The sequence below is a fragment of the Phycomyces blakesleeanus genome (assembly GCF_001638985.1).
Source record: "Phycomyces blakesleeanus NRRL 1555(-) unplaced genomic scaffold PHYBLscaffold_43, whole genome shotgun sequence".
Taxonomy (NCBI): Eukaryota; Fungi; Mucoromycota; class Mucoromycetes; order Mucorales; family Phycomycetaceae; genus Phycomyces; species Phycomyces blakesleeanus.
Genome location: NW_017265172.1, coordinates 232,831 through 252,542, shown reverse-complemented (window position 1 = coordinate 252,542; position 19,712 = coordinate 232,831). Strand labels below are relative to the sequence as shown.

The 19,712-nt window shown below is 34.9% G+C and overlaps 3 protein-coding genes across 3 annotated transcripts; 2 read left to right on the top strand and 1 right to left on the bottom strand.

The window, feature by feature from the left end:
- Nucleotides 1–2,561: 2,561 nt before the first annotated feature.
- On the bottom strand, nt 2,562–4,066 carry PHYBLDRAFT_70744 (C2H2-type zinc finger transcription factor; the record flags this gene model as incomplete). The annotated part of the gene is made up of 2 exons (XM_018442327.1): nt 2,562–2,585; nt 2,627–4,066. The coding sequence occupies 2 exons, from the start codon at nt 4,064–4,066 to the stop codon at nt 2,562–2,564; spliced, it is 1,464 nt and encodes a 487-aa protein (XP_018283665.1).
- Nucleotides 4,067–4,733: 667 nt separating this feature from the next.
- Nucleotides 4,734–6,853, top strand: PHYBLDRAFT_160813 (hypothetical protein). Its single transcript, XM_018434262.1, has 7 exons — nt 4,734–4,854; nt 5,072–5,308; nt 5,484–5,676; nt 5,854–6,052; nt 6,159–6,386; nt 6,493–6,601; nt 6,720–6,853. Exons 1-7 carry the CDS (start codon nt 4,748–4,750, stop codon nt 6,775–6,777), a joined length of 1,131 nt encoding a protein of 376 aa, XP_018283664.1. The 5' UTR covers nt 4,734–4,747; the 3' UTR covers nt 6,778–6,853.
- Nucleotides 6,854–15,129: 8,276 nt separating this feature from the next.
- On the top strand, nt 15,130–16,466 carry PHYBLDRAFT_184134 (hypothetical protein). Its single transcript, XM_018438890.1, has one exon. The coding sequence runs from the start codon at nt 15,241–15,243 to the stop codon at nt 16,351–16,353; it is 1,113 nt and encodes a 370-aa protein (XP_018283663.1). The 5' UTR covers nt 15,130–15,240; the 3' UTR covers nt 16,354–16,466.
- Nucleotides 16,467–19,712: the final 3,246 nt, after the last annotated feature.

Genomic DNA, 19,712 nt, shown 5'->3' with positions numbered 1-19,712 from the left:
GTTCAAGGCTAATTACGTATACAAACTGAGAAACATATTTTGTACCATGTTATCGTACACACAACCTTTTGGTCATTGATATGTATGAATTGAGAGAGATGATCAATACTTTCTCTTATAAGAATTACACACGTACATGTATATACTTTAGCAATACAAACCATACTTACTTTAACAAAGGAAAATATTCATAAAGTCTATTATTTTATAATTTTTTTTTTTAGCCAAAAAAAAAACCTTCCTTTTATTATAATTTAAGCATAGGATCAAACCAATAGCCTCCCTTGCCCCCTTTGGCTTTAAACTTTCATAGTTTTAATGTAAAGACATTGTTTTTGGACATCTAATGCCAATTTTAGCCTACCGAAATTGAAAGCTACATTAGCATTTCCCAAGAAACAATAATACATAAACATCCTAAAAAAAGATACTACAATTTAAACTTTTTTTAAGCAGCAAAAAACAAATGTCTGTAACAGCCGCATATTTAGAGACTTTAGTTATTAGCACCAAAATATATAGCCAAAATATTATATTATGTCTAATTTGTATTAAATGTGCCTGGTTGTCAAGCCTATCAATTATAGCTATAAGACAAAAGCTGAGACGCTTTAGAAGTACTAGAGCTCCATGTAAATAATCAATATAATAAGAATATTAGTACTGCTAATACTACCAACAGCAATATATAGCATATAATAACATGCATGCTATCCCTTTCTGAGATCTTTATGAAATTTACAGATGAATACCAAGAAAAAAGAAAGGGAATTTTGCAAACGGTCTAAGCAGAGAAAATATACTTATGAAATATAGCTTTCTCTTTACACTTACACTGACCCATATTTAATTTAAGTATTTTTTAAAATCCCGATTTTTTTCAATGACAATATACAACTTCTTTACATCTTTTTATCATCTTAACGTATAGCTAGAGCTCTGAAATAATTATGAGTAATATATATTAGCTATGTGAATAGGTATATGTAATTTATTAGAAAGTTTAATAGTGGGTATGGAATCCATTATTTTTTCTAAGTTCTTTGATTCGATTTGGCATTGACATGCAATGTGCTTTCACTACTTTCTTCGATATTTTTTTCCATTCTTCTTGAATAGGTCTGGCCAACGAGTGTGAATTCGTTGGCTTTACCCTTCTAGCTCTCAGCTGGCGTTCCAAGTATGCCCAAATGTTTTCTATTGGGCTCAGATCAGGGCTGTTTGCTGGCCATGTCATCACTGGCAGATTCACCTCTTCTTTGTATTCTTTTGCCAAAATACCTTTATGGCAGGGTGCATTATCTTCTTGGAAAATGAACTCGCCATCTTTCCTTTGCTTAAGGCGTCGAAACCAGGGCATAAAATGAAGTCGTAAGAGTCTTATGTACTTCGTCTGATTTAGCGTGCCATCGACAATTACAAGTTTTCCCACTCCACCAGCCCAAATGCACCCCAGACCATCCCTGAGCCTCCTCCGCCTTGTACTCTTGGACGTACATAGCCTCTTCTATATTTCTGTGCTGGAGTGCGCCAAACACGCACATTTCCTGCCCTTGGATAAACCATGAATCTGGACTCATCACTCCAGATTACCCGATTCCACTGTTGATTGCGACGACGAGCATCTCTTGCAAACTTTAACCTGTTTTTTTATGTGCCTTTCCTTTAGCAAAGGCTTCTTTGCAGCAACACAAGAGCGTAAACCAATATTTTTTAAGGAATTACGAACAGCATCCCTCTTGATGGGTACACCTGAAGATTCCTGAATTTCAGCTGTAATCATGTCTAATGTTGCAGTTGGGTCATTGCGCGCAATATTTCCCAGAGCTCTCAAATCACAATCATTCAAGAGAACAGGTCTCCCTTCACGTTTTTTGGTAAGGGCAGTACCCGTTTTCTTCACTCTCTCAATGGTTGTTGTCACTGTCGTGTAGGGTAGCTCATACTTGCGTGCAATCTTAGCCATGGGAATTCCAAAGTCATAAGCGCCCACAATCTTGCCTTTCATGTAATCTGAAAGTTCGGGAATCTTTTTACGAGATTGTTTAATGATTTTAGGAGACATGAGAAGATTTGATTGAGAAAAAGAATGAAAAAATAAATAAAAACAACAATGGGTGCTTTTTCTCAAAATTTCCTTTTTGGTAATATACGTAAACTTATTCAAGGTCAGTGTATTGTTCGTGTCATACTCATCATTTCGAAGTATAGAGCACCTGTGCTAATATAAGCCCAATGTTTGTGACAGCTGGTTACTATTCAACGTTAAAGATAAGTACAAGACCAAAGGGTTTACTCTATAGACTATTGTTGGGAAAGAGATAACTTGTGTACAATATCGTAAGAAATAAAGCAAAAGGACGACTCTAATAAAACAAATTTGAAAACTTTTTTTAGGGCGTTTAAGAATTATTTTAATGTTGAATTTTTATAGAGTTGAATTCTTCTTACTTTTACAAAATAATCTTATGATATATTATCCAATATAAATAAATATTTATAAAAGATAGAGAAGTATGCTGCTTTATATGATCTTTTATCTTGTATTTAATTATAAATGCTTAATTAATCAAATTAATCAAAAACTAACCCCAAATATATATAATCATTTAATTTTATACATTACTTCACGCACAGTCTCTGCCTTGTCAATTGGGTCAACACCACTATTTTCAATGGCAATGGTTTTGGCAACATTTTGTTGGAAATTAAGAATGTCGAATAATGTGGCAAGCAATTCAAACATCTTGATCCATCCCATACGCCCAGAAAATGATCCAGGAATCTCTGCTGATCGCCGTTCTTTGTGGATGTAAGCTCCTGGCTCCTCTGGATTTAAAGACGTTGTTGAAAGGGTTATTACTTTGGAAATTACTTGAATGGAAAATGTCTCCGCCCGACAGAGGGTGGCAAACCTTGCAAATTGGTTATTTCGCAAGGTGTTATCCAGAAAGCCAATAGAGCTGTGCATATTCTTTAATATGTCGTCTCTCGCGTGGGGCCCAATATCAATGTCTTCACGACTCGTGTTGTTTATCACTAAGACTGGATTTCCTGCGGTGTCATATCCAAGTCCATCGTGGTATGGTGTCGTCTCACTATCAATTTCTTCAGGCTCTTCAGAATCTTTTTCATTATCCAAAGATTGTTCATCTACAGCAACATCACACCACTCAAAGCCAATAAGATCCGTTTGGCTTTCCAAGACCTGGAAGATAGGAATCACTTGGTCTATCAAGAATTTCAGATCAGACTTTGATTGAAATATTGGGCTTCGACAGCATTTGCTTGAGAAATCTGTTAGTAAGAACTGGATCATTCGAACCAATTTCTTCTCATCCTCTGACCAAGAGTTGCTTAGCGGATGTGACCATAGAAACTTTGGCAAGTCTTTTAAAGAGTTGTCCAAAGCAGAGCATAAGAAGCGGAGAGCACCTGGATATTTGTTCAATGTTTTCAAGTTTGCTTGATCCTCAAGTTCTTGGTTTACAATTTTTCTCAGACTATCTGGCAGAGTTGTATTATAGTCAGCCAGGATAGTCACCACTGGGGAAAGTTCTGTAATTGTTTCAAGTGGCAGCCTAGGTTTGTCAGGATTATAACTTTTCATGGTCGCAGGGTGGAAATCAAGCGTACTCTGGCCGTACGTGAGTGAGATCGTCTTTAAACGCTTGTATGTATTAGTATTTTCTTCTTTCTTGGGTGTCTCATGCACTTGATTTTCACGCTTGGATGTGCTAGACTTCTCTTCATGATCTTCAGGCTCTTCTGCCGTTACTTGTGGCAGATGCACAGCAACGTGTGATTTTAGCGCGTCAAGTTCAACAAAATGCTCAAGGCAAGAAGGACATGCATGATGAGTTTCGATATCTTTTCGGCTCTGCTTCTTTTCATAAGAAACATAGATTGTTGTAGATGTGTTTCTGTATCTTGTTTTAAGCGTACGTCCAGGAAGGTAGATGTCATGACCTATTAGATGTCTTCGAAATTTTTGTGCGGTAATAAAATCTCCCTTTTCGCACAAGAAGCAATCATTGGATACGAATATAAACTTTGCAGTTGTCATTGCTGACTGATGCCAAAAAAAAACTATGTAAGACGCCTTCCGCTATCTTCTTCTTTTCTCTCTCTCTCTCAAAAATCAAGATTATGTGGCGAGAAACCTTGATGACGTACAGTATACCTCAATCTATATAAAGAATTTGTCCTACGAGCACACTCACACTTACATTAACACCAATGTTATCTCTCTATAATTCTAATTAGCAGTTGGCTCACAAAAATATGTGTGCGTATGTTTAACGGATCAATTTATTATGTATACCTAAATCTAAGCTGTAGGGCGAGTGTAATGAATGTGATTTGGTGTATTCTTAAATGATATGACATAAAAGAAAGTAATTGGGTTTTTAAGCTAATAAGCATTGAAAATTAAGCTTTGTGTACATATTCTACATGACTTTTCTGTTTAATTCTTTCAAAAAATATTAAAAGTATTATGCATTTGCAACACAGGTGAATTACAACCACAACTTTATGTACCGCTTAATATGCAGCTCGTAAACGCGATCTTTCTCTCTCTACCTCTCTCTCTTTGTGTGTGTGTGTGTGTGTATGGGAGGGATTTTTTTCTTGCTGTAATCCAGAAGCGTATATTGATGACGCAAAAATATTATTTTAAATACCGAGTACACTGGTTCATATAAACTTGATATTTAACATTGCTGATTTTAACCCAACTTGCATCATGGATAATCATGCACCCTTAGCAAAGCGAATAAAACTATCGCTTGAACCTGGAATTGAACAACCAGCTGTAGACATAACAAATTCAGGCCATGAGATCTATAAAACGTACACACACACACATACATACATACATGAACATATTTACCTACAAATAAAAAGAAAAGAATAAGATTATATAAAGACATACATCAAAAAAGCAAAACTTTTCTTCTTATTCCTCTTCTTTTTCTTTCTATTATATATACATAAATATATATATGTATACTTCTTCCTTTTTTTGAAATTGCTTACAAATAAGCTGATCGAAATTTAAATCTACTAGGGAACAATCTCTCCCAGAAAAGTTGATGCAAAATGTGGATCGAATCTGGATGGAACGAGGCGATTGGCGCGATTTATCAGAATCCGATCTTAAAAAAGCTATTGAATCTAAAGACACAGAAGAAGATCAGGCCCAGACGCACGAAAACGAAGCAGACCAAACTACACAACCTACACTAGTGCCTACACCCGGATTTGATATTGTCAAATTGAGAGAGTCTGTATTGAACAAGTTATTGTAAGAAGTGCTGTTTTTTTTCCCTTCTTCTTCTTCCTCTTCTCTCTCTATTTCTATCATTGTTTCTGCTATCATTACGCACAAGTAATCAGCTTTGGAGAACAAATATGCCATGTCATATACAGAAATCGAGTTGAATTAATGATATAATAATAATATTAATTTTTTTTTCAAGTCATGCAAAAAGTGAAATTGATGTGGCTTTGGATGTTATAAACATCTTGGCTACTCAGAGTCGACCAGGAGCTGCTGTAAAAGATCTTGTTCTTCCACCGGGATCATTAACAGCAACATATGTGTCCAAACCAAAAACAACGCTCAAAGCACAATTGGAAGCAGTTCAACTGACGCTAGGTTTAAAACGAAAGGTAAGCTAATCTAAGCTAAATATATATATTATTATTTTTTTAAGAAAAAAAGCGTAAAGAAGAATGTGGTTGTACACATGTACAAATCTACATATAAATTATACATTATACATGTATCTATATATTTACTTTGGATCGGGAAATATTGGATTTCACAAAATATGCTCATTTGTACAGCAACAAAAAACAGCGTCTGCTTATCTCAAAGCAAGCGCATCCAACCTTCGAAAATTAGTCGAAAACGAAAATTCGTTTTGGGAGGAGGCTCTAGATTTGAGACGCAACCATTGGTTGATGCAAGCCAACAGCTCTCCCCCGATTCCCGGAATGACAGGAACAGGACCAACCTACCTGGTTCAATATGGATTTACAGATGGTGTGTTTGTATTCTGTGATACAAAATAACTGCAAAGAATATGATACTTACATTATGTAAAAAAAAAAACAAAAAAAAACAAACAAACAAACAAACAAACAAAAAGTTGGTTCAGACTTTAATGAGTCTTCGTTGGGTGATCTTGACCGAGCAAGTACAGCTGAAAGTGAAGAAGGATCGGCAAAGATGGCTCTTTCATTGCCACACAGCGAACCAAAAAAAATAGTAGTGCATGTCAGTCAACGTCAAATGGGATCCCTTGGCCTCAACTTTGATGTCTTTTCAGAAGGTATTCTTGGAATGACAACGAGCTCTAGATCTCAATCACAAAAAGGTAACTTGGCAATATTATTTCAATATTCAATAAGGCATACCGATTTCTCTCTCTTTTTTTCTCTTTCTTTTATGATATTTTATTAATATTCAACATTACTTTCCAGACACAGCTGGGCCTTTCAACTTTCACAGTCCTTCCAACCAAATACAAAAACAGTTACTTGATGCTCAGGCAACCATATTTGATGCCGAATTATTTGCAGACGTAAGAAGGCAAGGGGGCCATTAGAGAGATTCCTTTTATAATTGTTATTATTTCTTTTTAAAAAAAGAAAGAAAGAAAGAAATGTAAATGTAAATGAAAGGAATAATAGACTGACGGGAGACGTAGATTTTATCAGAAGCACAAACATTTAACAGCGACATTCGAATGGCAGACGACGAAATGATTCTCACGATTGGTGGCCAAATCGATGTATCTATCAAAAAGGTATCTGGAAGTATACTGTCAACCGAGCCCAGAGTAGAACGTGTGACGACGCAACAGATGGCAGGCCAAACGATCGAACTCTGTTTGCGACTGATGCTTATCCAGCGCCATCGCTTCAACATCTGGAAAAGCAGAGCACGTATACTTTCGTCTAGCCGGAAAGTACAGCACCTCTTGGCGTCTATCGGAGAACCTTCTTCGGTTGGGCCTGCTGCTGTAGGTTCCATTAATGCAACCAGCAGCCACCCTGTCGGCTCTATTGTTCCTGCTGCCGTGAATGCCGCCACAGCTGCAAATAATAGTAGCGGTAGCAGCAATATTAATAGTAATATCAGTAATAGTGGCACTGGTAATGGTAATCCCAATGCTTCTTCTGCTGGTGCTGGTAACTCTGGCATTACCCGTTCAGGACGACCTCAGCAAGCCGGTCTTGCGTCTTCACAGCGACCCAACACACGCGAAACTCTTCCTGATATTCCCGTTCTCTCGCCTGTGCTGTCAATGTCCAAATTCTGGGTTTTGTTTGACCGATTACGCCACGTGGTGTATAATACGATTGATCCACTATGTGGAGAAGGTGGTATTGGCCTCACAGTGCATTTCAAGACTCAGAATGTGTTATTACAGCCCAAGGCCAATGTGAACCACACAAGCTATGATATATATCCTAGTTATGGAGACATGGGATTCTGTTTGTCTGTCAGTTTTTTGAAAGGGTAAATAATGTAGCTAAAAAAATACTTGGAAGAAAATGACAAAAGATAATTTATTATGGGAAATGAAATTAACAAATTAACAAAAAACATATATATATATATATATGTAGACCTTCTCTTCAATTTGTTCTGAGCCAACAGGGGACCATAACTGTGGTCATGCCTCAAAATACGGTTGTCCTGACACAGGTGTCAGAGTTTGAGGCTCTTTTGTTACGAGAAATCACTCTGATGTGTTTAGAGATCGTGTGCGAAGAATGCAATGCGGTCGTTCGCCAATCTGGACCTTACCTGGATTCAGACAGCAGTAGCAAGCTTATGTTTGGTTGGAAATTAGATGAAGTGGAAGAAACTATTCACGGTTATTTGTGGTGGGCAACACAATCAAAGAGTGCCAAGGATTCACATGTGTGGAGAGCAGTGTAAGAAAAAAAAAGCAGATATATAGACCTCAAACTAAACCGAACCAAACCAAACCAAATCAAAACAGCCGTAAGCAGCAAGTAACTTGTGCTTTTTTTGTATTATATTATATTTGGTTTGGTTGGGCTGGGTTACTTGTCAAGTCTAATATTACTCACTTATTTGAATGTCTATATACCGCTATATTATAGTCAGGTTCGGTTGATAAAGACTTGTGGGTCAGGGAATATGGAGAACAAACCAGCCTATTCTCTTCAATTCCGTGTGGATCCACTTCCAGCCACCGCACTTCACCCCGCTGCTCCAAAACTAGTCCGATCGGTTACTCTGGCACGATCGTTTAGTCAAACCGAGTCTATTGCTCAAGGTTGCTCCTCTCTTACTTTCCGTGAGCGTGTCCGTAGGCTGGTTATCTCTATGATTGAGATGGGGTTCCCTGAAAATGTAATGTCTAAATAATTTGTAGTTTCAAAAAAAAAAGAAAGAAAAACATCACTATCATCTACCCAACTCCCCCTTTTTATTTTTATTTTTACTTTTACTTTTAATTTTGGTGCTTTTGTATTGTGCATAAAAGAGACTCGTTGTAGAAATGCATTCTGGTTGTGCGTACTAGTTGAACTGAGCATTCCTTCTGTCAGTAGATGGTTAGTGAACTATTCATTAAGGATGGGTGCTACTGACCAGAAAATATTTCAAAATAAAAGCAAGTAGAAGGAAACCCATGTTTGGTTGTATTAAACTATATATATATATATAGAGAGAGAGAGTAAATATGCAATGTAGTTGTTGTTCTTGGTTGTCAGACTGGGTTGTGAGTCTATTGAATTTGTTACTTTCCCAATGAATTGAATTGAATTGAAATGACTAATAAAACATACCGTTTTAGCTCTAATGAACAATGTATTGATTATTATTATCACTATCATTTGGGGTAATGTTTTCCAATCGATGGGATACAACTATTATCATTATTGTACGCCATAGCTTATCCCACAAGATCTGATATAAATATATGTATATGTATATAATAAAGGTCTTAATTCTCTCCTTCTATTTGAAAATTAAAGAAACATCATCTCATTTGAAAGTTGTACTTTGTCAAACAGCAAAGAATTTGTTGTTGTTATTGTTGTTGCTTTTTCTGTACAAACTTCTCACCCCCTTATTTAAATACAGAGACACAGACATAGGCACATATATACCGTATAATATCATATCATATCATATCATATCATATCATATAAAGACCAAACTAGACCAAACCAAATAGAAAAAGAAAAAAAAAGGAGGGAGAAGGGGGAAAGGGGGAGTACTCTTTGGTATCATATTTAATCATCATTTCCGGCATGGAACGTTCCTTTCAACAGGAGATCTGCATTTAGAAACGCTGAGGAAAGTAAAATCGAGTTGGCATGATTACAAGAGTAAAATAACAGGAGAGACAAGGAGACATATCTTTGTAGACCCTATCTATCTAAGATGGTGTTGTGTTCGAACCAAAAATAATAAAAAGAAAGATGTTTGATTGATTAATTCATTCATTCACTCATTCAGACTCTCGGATCTCATTTTAGGCTATTCAATGCTCAATGCTCAATGCTCAATGCTCAATGCTCAATGCTCTGTTTCGTTCTGCTTTAGGGCCAGGGGGTTCAACTACGGCTGAACATTACCCATTAATCACAATTGACCAAGAAAGAATTTATATACATCTTATTGTTAATTCTAATGATACTTGAATATATATATATTTTTAATTAACATTGGATATCTTTATCTATTAAGAATTGTGTGTGATATCTTTGGCTAAAGACTTGACATACCTCGTCCACAGTCATATATATATATATAAATGAATGAATGAATGAATGAATGAATGAATGAATGTAGCTTGTATTAACGTATTGTTACAAGTCCCATTCGTTGTCTATATAAAAAATAATATAAGAATAATAAGAACACAAACAATAATCTGTATCTCCCTGTCATTCATTTCTCCTCTCCACTGGACCGTGCGTTACCTTTTTATTGTTGCTTTACAGATTACATATCGCGGATTATACATTACAGTTTTATCTATCTACTTTATTTTCAAATAATAATAATAATAATAATAATAAAATAGGTGTTGTTATTGTGCTCAGCATCAATTTCACAATATGGGATCAGGAGAGTTAATAATACAAGAGGACGCCAAGAGCACATTATTATTATTATCATCATCTTGTGAAATACCCACTTCCTCACCCGCGGATGCAGTGGCAGTGGCAGTTGAAGTGGAAGTGGAAGTGGACGAACCAGAGACACCAAACGATTCGGCTTTTCACACACCTTATATGGGCCCTATGATCACTCATCGAGGCTCCGAAACAACAATGAACCTAACAAGCCATTTGTGTACCAGTCAGAGCTTTGGCACTCTATCCTTTTACCATCTAACGGACACAGAGCCATTGCCAGAACTCTCTTGCTCGGAATCTACCAGCCATCCCGCGACAAGCCAGCAATCCCACCAGGCCCAGACTATCGATACCCCCGATCCTCCTTTAGTTCTGTCACCGTATCCGTCTCTTTCCCCGTCCTTATTTCCATCCTCGAATTCATCTCCAGTTTTACATTCTCCCCCTCCCCATCCTCCTCCACCGCCACCACCACCGCATTCACCAAAAGCATTATTGCCACCTTTACATAATACACAAACACAAACACCAACACCAACACCAACACCAACACCAACACCAACACCAACACCAACACCAACACCAACACCAACACAAACAGCAACAGCAACAGCAACAGCAACAGCAACAGCAACAGCAACAGCAGCAGCGCAAACTCAAACTCAAACGAAAAACCAGCTTTCACACTCCCTTTCACTTTCACGTTCACTTTCACATTCACTTTCACTTTCTCATATTTCAATACTTTCGACCCAGTCAGGCTCCCAGGATGTGCTACAGGTTCCACTTGCTGCTAGAACCAAAAGTGTTTCCCGCTCCCGAGAGGTTAAATTAGACATGGGCTCTAGTTTAAGCCTTCCGACAAACCTTCATGGTTCTCTGACCCTCAACTCAAATGTGTCTTGCCTGACAGGGTTTTCGGGTCAAACCTTGATGAATGCACCATCCCAAACCCAACTACACCAACAGCCACACTCACACTCACACTCTCACTCTCACTCTCACTCGCGTTCACGTTCACGTTCACGTTCGCGCTCACGTTTATACGTGCACCAACAATCACAATCACAATCACAGCCAGAATTATATCTACCACGGGGCGATCAGTCAAAGGCTTGTAGACTATACTCATCTTGTTACCAGCTCAACAATTCGTCTGCCGCAGACTCTCTGTTTTCTATCCTGTCTTCGCCATCAAAACTTAGTCAGTCGTGCCCACAATATGTATTCAACCCACCCAACACATGTCTTGATCTGACAGCAGACCAGACGGACATTAAGGATCCTGATTTTGGATCGATCAAAAGACGTCCATCCCGACGTGGAGTGTGCAATATTGTGACAATGGTGCTTGTGGCAGGATTGATATTGTTTTTGTTTGTTGGCTACCCAGTATCACTCTATCTAGCAAAGCAAAAAACAGGGCACCACAAAAATTAACTGATAGTAGAATACAATATAATACAATACATATATAATAATAATAAAAATATTAATATTAATAATAAAAATGAATCCTTGCTTTTTATTATTATTATTTTTATATATTTAACATCACAGCAAATATATAATTATATATATATATATATATATATATATAATTCAAAATTATTAAACATCCAATGTCTAGACATGCTAAAGTAGTATATATGCACTCTAAAGTTTCCTGTTTTCCGTAATATTCTATTGTCAGTAACAGGCACAAAAGAAGAAGAATAGAATCGAACACAGCTAGACACAAGAGGTAGAAATATAGATAGTTAAATAAACAAATGGACAATTCTAGAGAACAATAAGCCCAAACAAACAGGGGACTGTTGGAAGTACAAAGTACAAAGTACAAAATACAAGGTACAGAGTGGTAACTTGTATATGTGAAACTTTGAGTGTGAATGAATGAATAAATAAATTTTACTTTATTTTTGCACATGTGTCAAATATATATATATAAACGCATGTATAGATCATATAGATAAATTTTGAGTAGAGTTGAGTCTATTGGTGTTTGAACCAACTTGATATCAAATAGAGGATGTACTACGGTAGAAGCAAGTTGTACAAAGAAATAGAAGAGTCTCATATGTTTCAATTGGTGTCCTTTATTCCACAAATAGGAGGCCCCTTTTATTAGTATTAATTATTTTATTTTATTTTATTTTCAAAAGGAAGAGTGTGTGGTGTATGGCATTAAGAGTATCAAGTAATGAAGATGCAAACAATTTGGTCATATTGATCATCATTATCATCATTGTCATTCTGTATACTAGTTGTCTATGCAATTTAGATCAATTATTGGTGTAGATTACACATCAAACTGCATGTACTGCATTTGTTTCTGATTTTAGCTTTAACTTTACAGAACAATAAGGACAATAGGAACAATAGGAACAATAAGGTCTGTAACTTGTTTCCTTGAATTGAAATAAAAGCTAAAATGTCTACATTTATACTCGTAAATTTTACTATTAACTTGCAACCCAAGCTATTACTTTTATGTCTGAGGAAAGAATCAATGAACAATTATCTTGGGCTCTTAGTACCTTGTAGGTTGAATTGAGCTGAATTGGGTAAAGTTATCCTGTCCATAGAAATCTATAGATTTGATCATTGAATTTCTTTTTATTTACATTGTGTTATTTAGATTGACAGCCATGCCTTTGTAATTTCTACAAACCAAATCTTTCTCTTATTAATCTTTCATTTGCTTGGATCAATTTATGAATTGGCTATTGATACACTTTTCAAAAATGACATTACTAAAATGCAATACAATTTAGTACGATAGGATAGGATAGGATAAAATACTAATTATCTTGACTCTAATTTGTAAACCGTGTGACTGATTGCTAAAAACTCCTTTATTTCTATACTATAAACATAGTGCACTCACTATTAGAACGTAATGCTTGGTCTTTCTATGTGATTCTTTTTCGTTCTTTGTCTATAAGATTATAGAGATTAAAAAGGATACTAAGGAAAGAGTAGAAAGGGGCTATATGGGCCATACGATTTCATGTGTAGTGAGTTTGTACGTTAATGGTTAGTCCAGTGAAGGAAGTAAGGGAAGCTAATTTGTAAGAGATGTAATGATTTTAATCTTTCTATTGTCAGTAAGCGTAAAAGTCAATAAATCAATAATTATAAAACTCTATTTAATTTATTTAGGTTAAAGTGTTGTTGTAGCGTATTATATACTGTAGAATGAACAAATGAATAAGTAGATGGTCAGATGAAGACATGTGTAATTCGGAGTACCATGCGAAAATATTGACCTAAGAAAAGAAAGGACACAAATGAGACCATTTTTATTTATTTATTTAAACAATTAATATGTAATTATTTCTCTTACTTATTATAAGTAAGAGAAAAGAAGCACTTTCTTGTATTTCATTATTTTAGAGTTGAAAGAAAGACTTTCTTAAACGCTTTTATCTAATGACGTGAATTATGGATGAGATCATAGAAGAAAGAATATTCTGACCTTAATAACGCCCTTTCTTTCTTTTTACTGCTGCTGTTACTACTACTATTGTTGTTGTTTTTGATGTTTTTGTGGTTCATTGCTCATAAACACACATGTAATGTTTAGGGAGAGGAAAAGAAAATGATTATTAGATACAAGATGTGGTTACAATATGTTTCAGTCATTTGTTTGACTCTACTTATTCAGCCCAAATTTTTGCAAGTCAATTCAATTCAATTGAACTCAACCAAACTTTATTATTATTATTATTATTATTATTATTATTATATATATATACTTGCTGGTAGCACATGTAATGGAATATCACACAAATGTCCCTTGTATCTCTCTATATATATATTCACTGTGGGTATATATTTTATATACATATAAAAAAAAGCCATCAGTCGTTTTGATAGAGAAAGACAGGGTTGTATTTCATATGTTTATTAAGGCTGTGGTAATAAGGTATATGCATGCAAGTAACTAAGTAACTAATCATCACCACTACATATATATATATATATATATATAAATATAATAGAAAGGCTTCATGCACGCAGGTTCATGAGGTCCACACTTCAATTCGGACAGCTGGATCCAATACACGATCTACACGGAGACATAAGATAGATAAAAGAGTAAAGCCATATGATCAAAATAATCAATCAATCAATAGATTTACTTGGTGATTAATTATAGCTCTTATATATATATAAAAGAATAATAAAAATCAATGAATAAATGAATGAATGAATTGATGTGCAAAAAGGAAAGGTTTATATACAAATCCCCATCTATGGTCACATACATACATTTATACCTTTATTTTGGCTTATCTTGGAAAGATGTATAGCTTCATACTTCGGTACGATGCCGATAATTTTCTTTTTCTTTTTCTTTTCCTTGAATTGAATTGAATGGTTTTATTGAGAGCCTATTATTTTATATCTATCTATATATATTATGTATTGTATTTTGGTTGTCATAAGGTCTTTATGGCAGATGTGTAGCACTTCGGCTAAGCACCGATGTGAGAAACAGTTATGGCAACATGAGCAAGCCTATATATAAGAGGTAGATTTCTTATTGCATACACACAGTGAGAGAGAGGGAGAGAACTCATCTAAACACATGGTCAGACAATAAGCACTTGCAGAAAAGCGTATCACTAAAATAAAATATAATAAAATAAAAGGTGCGTATAAGTATATTGGTGTTCGGATGGATCGGTTGGGGGCTGCCGGAACAAGCTTTGGTTAAACATAAGAAAAAAGGCTGTAGTGTATAACATAAAAGGACATTTCTCTAGTTGGACTAAAAAATAATCCAAATTAGGACTTGATGTAAACATCATACCAAAAAATATTTTTTTTATTCTATTATCTTGTCAAACTCTGTCTTCAAACGGACCTGCCGTTTTGTCGATCTATATGGCTCACCTAATTATCAACCATTACACAAGAAATACAAAATAGATATATATCTTTAATGTCTTGTGTCTTTTCATTAGACTTCCTTTCTCTCTCTTGTTATATACATATACTTCTTCTTATTTTTATCTCATTTTATATATAAAATATATATTATCATCATCATTATCACATCCTTAATTATAACTCATCAAATTTATCACCATGGCTCTCGATTTTTTATCAAGCGACATTATCTTTCCTTCAGACTCAAATGAACCAAAGCTCTCGGCTTCCTCATTAAAAAAGATGCCCCAACCAGTCGATTGGGCTCTCCACGACTACTACAGCACAGTTCTCGAGAAAGCACACACCCCAATTCAGTCCCTCACAGATCTCTGCAAACTCGAACCCGTCACCTCAGATGAAATGACCGAAAAGGCATTCTATGCATCTGTCGGGTCCAAGGTCGCCGCCCTACCCTTCTTCTCTCTCTCCCAGAAGCAAGACGAAAAGGCCATCATCCTGGCCCTCGCCAGTCACCTCAAACCTGTCGCTGCTGCCTTGGCCAAATCTGCCACACCTGCCCCTATGATGGTCATGCCAGACCCTCAATCAGATCTACGCGCTGCACTGTGTGGAGCATTAGAATTGGTTGAAAACGACATGCAACGCAACGTACACGACACATTCTTACCCTTACCGCAGGTGCTGGACACCAAGCAGAAGCGAGACAGCTGGAACTGGAAAACTGAAATGCTTCAAACCAAACTACATAGCCCGGTCAACCTCAAACAGACCCGCGAACCCCAGTCTTGGGAGAATGACAGTGACTTTGGGTTTGCTGATTACACAAACCACAATCTTCTCCATATCAATCCCAACTCTCCTTCTCTTGGCTTTGCTAAGATTGATGAGGACCCAGTCTTGCTAGACTCTTCAATCAGTTCAGCAATGTCTTCCGAAATCAGCACAAGCGATCACGACGATCACGACGACGACCAAGAGAACGACTTTATTCCACCTCAGACTCTAATCTCCTCCAGATCTTCTGTGTCTGCTGTATTCCCAGTCACACAAGAGCCAAAGAAGGAGGTCATGGCGCCCATCGTTGCACAGACCCTAGAGTCCACTCCAGAACCAATTGCAATCCAAAAAGCCACACTTCTAACCACAGCCAGTACAGCCAGTACAGCCAGTACAGCCAGTACAACCAAGGTTAATGCTTGGAAGAACTTTGTCGACAAGGTCAAGAATATTGCCAAGCCAAACAATTCCAAGCAATCTCCTTCTACTACCAAGAAATGCCTTCGCTTCTTCCAACGCCGTTCTTACTAGACTCTCTTTATTTTATATATTTATATATAATATCCAACCACAAAAAAAAAGAAAAAAAGGAAAAGAGGAATTTCCCATTCACACCCATCAAATACAGCCTCAATCACAATCACAATACCTTTAGTTTTATTCCTTATACACACTACACATAGACAACACTTGCTCAATATATAACACACATACAATCTTTCTGCTGCTGTTGTTCTTACCTCTTTGTAAATATTCACCTTTCCTTCTTATTCCTTTCTATACACTTGTTTGCATTCCATTTAAAGAGTGCCAAAACCAAAACCAAAATACTAAAAAAAATATAATGTTTACTCCAAACACCATTTTACTTTTTCCTTCTATTATTTGATGTAAATAAGTATCTATTTTGATCCTTTTCTTTCTCTTTCTTTCTATGCAGTCTAGTAATAAAAAAAAAAGTCCAGTCAATTAATATAATATAAAAAGACATTTAAGTTTTTCTTCAATAAAATACACATAAAAAAAAGATGCTTTTAATTAAGTGATCAACTATTGTTATTATCAGAGTCAGAATATTCAAATATGGGGATGACCGCGAACCCTTTTAACGGCTATAGTACATAGCATAATTATGTACTTGATCTGTACATCTACTTTCTTTTTTATTTAAAAAAAATTAATTGATTGATTATAATGGTAGGGAGCCAAATATCTTTATTATTTTCGATTCTGAACAACAACAACAACAACAAAGGAATAATCTTAATAGACTTTCACACAAAACATATAATAAAAATAATAATAAAATTACAAGGGACCTTTGGATTCTCATTAATAATAATAATAATAGAAACCTTAAAAAAAAATACAAGGGCTAGAAAGACAGAGAGTATTATCTCTATCTATCTGCACCTTTCGTCATAGTTATTGTATGTGAAAAATAAATAAATAAATAATAAAAAGACGGGGGAAGCTGAGTGGGGCGGGGGCTTATACACATAATGCATGTAGATGTGTATTTCATTATTTTTAATATCGTACTACTTGTACGATAGTTTCACATTGTACGTCCTTCCATGTTGAATATTACTTCCAGTTGTCCATATTATTATTATTATTTTCTTAGTTCTTAGCACACTATAAACACACTACACACAAAGAATAGACTTTAATAAGGAAAGGACAGAGAGTTAAAAGAGTTAAAGATAGATAGATATCATTATAATATTAACAAGTCTTATTTTATTTTTGGGTCTTTCAAATGGGCTGATTTGCAGAAAGAGATTTATACATGTCTGTCTAGATTTACCTGTATATCAAAAGTCAATTTTTAACACTCTTGGTTAGCTGGTTGTATCGGTTTTATCTTTTTAGTCAAGAATAATAATAATAATAATAATAAAAGGATGGTCTGTCTCTCTCTCTATACTCTAGTCCTTGTTTTCATTCTCATTCACCCACTCTCTTTTGACGCTGCTCTTGTTCAACTGTGACACAGATACACAAGAAAACAAAAAAGCCGGCGGTGGTTTCCATATTATTAAGAACAAACATTTGGCATTTAGTGTAACAGACTGTCTTTGTATAGGCACCCAAAGAAAGAGAGAGAGAGAGATAGGGAGAAATGCCACAGATAATACACAATAATGATATTACCATTAGCTGCAAGTAAACAAATAAATATAATGTAACATTTCATCACTAAATATATACATAAAAGTACATATTTAAGATTCACAATTCAGTCATTACAGTATTATGATTACAATTACAATTATAATTATTATTATTTTTTTGGTTTTAAGATTAAATTTACTATCATTATTACTATTACTATTATTATTATTTTATGTACATATATATATGTGTACAAGTGTCCAATTGCGCGGTGGGCAAGTGTTTAATGTAAAGTGTATATAAAAAAATTCAAGGTTTTGAAGCAAGAATACATAGATACATGCATATGTTAAAACGTGCGTGGGATGATCTTATCGCACTAGACGTCACGACTTTCGCATGCCAAAAGTCCATGTTAGTTTTAGCACCAAACAAGAGCCTTTTTTTTTTTTCTTTCCTTTTTTAGTGTTAGCAAGGACATCATTATTTATATATATATGTATACATTTACATAATTATATTTCAAATATAGATCCAATTTTGATTCAAAAGGGTCGATTCCTTAAATAATAATATTATCAAAGAGTCCCAGTAGATTGGGTTTGGATACAGCTATATAGTCTGTGAATATTTATACTTATATATCCATACATAAATGACTTAATAAACCAGTATATCACCATAGCAATATATCAATTAATAAATAAATAAATAAATTGATTTATCACCATGACAAAAAAATATAGCAATACAATACAATATAAATATAAATATTAACTAGTTAATGTAAAAGCATTGATAAAAAGCATTATTTTTTTTGCCACTATGATGCAAGACCAGCTAATTGGGAAAAGAGAAAGGTGCACAGGTTTTTCTTTCTTTCTTTTTTTTTACTTGTCAATTATTGACTATGTTGATCACTGTACTTGTTTTAGATCAATCCACTAACCAAGTTTAAAATTACCTTGTCAATTTATACTGCATACAACATAGTACACTGTACTTTAGTGTAAGAAAATAAACCAAGCCAAGCCAAATCCGACCCATTGGTTCTAAAAAGAAAATCATCTTCCATCTTAATATCTATCTACTTTAACAACAAGTCTCTCATCATCAAATTCCACTCAAATAGTTAGCAGCCTTGATGTTCTTGGATTTCCAATTTTTTATATATTGACAAATTATATGCAGAAAAACAATACACCAAATATATAGATATATAGATAGATAGAAAAAGACTATTGAATGTAATGATTATCAATAGTGCGAGTATTTATTAAGGATTCAATGCATATTTTATTGTATAGTGAATAATTGTACAATCTGTTTTCAAAAAAAAAAAAAGTATCATGTTACTTTGTTCACCGGATACAAAGTGCTACAGATATGGATATAATAGATATACATCTTGATTATATAGATCAAATATCAGTTTTATCGACTTACAAATACATTGATCTTAAGAGCACCCGTAGCAGTAACATTTCCAACAGCATGTATTTTATTGGCCAATTTCAAAAACACGGCTTTAGATTTCAATCGTTTTTCTTTAAATCGAATAATAATAGTATATAATAATCCTTAAAAGATATCCTAAAAATTATTCTCACTACAAAGCTCATAGTCTTGAAAGCATTCAACTTGTATTCTTTTATATTAAAAATAAAATGATAATAATACTAATAATGAATCTACTAGTGAAAATTATATCAACTAGTATAATTATCTAAACGATTCTTTTATTATGTAACTAAAGTTTTACTCTCAATTTT

What these genes read in the sequence shown, in the direction of transcription:
- PHYBLDRAFT_160813 (XM_018434262.1), top strand. Translation starts at nt 4,748, where the DNA reads ATGGATAATCATGCACCCTTAGCAAAGCGAATAAAACTATCGCTTGAA. An exon ending in CGCTAGGTTTAAAACGAAAG is followed by an intron (nt 5,677 to 5,853) that starts GTAAGCTAATCT and finishes TCATTTGTACAG; the next exon opens with CAACAAAAAACAGCGTCTGC. An exon ending in TTATTTGCAGACGTAAGAAG is followed by an intron (nt 6,602 to 6,719) that starts GCAAGGGGGCCA and finishes CGGGAGACGTAG; the next exon opens with ATTTTATCAGAAGCACAAAC.
- PHYBLDRAFT_184134 (XM_018438890.1), top strand. Translation starts at nt 15,241, where the DNA reads ATGGCTCTCGATTTTTTATCAAGCGACATTATCTTTCCTTCAGACTCA.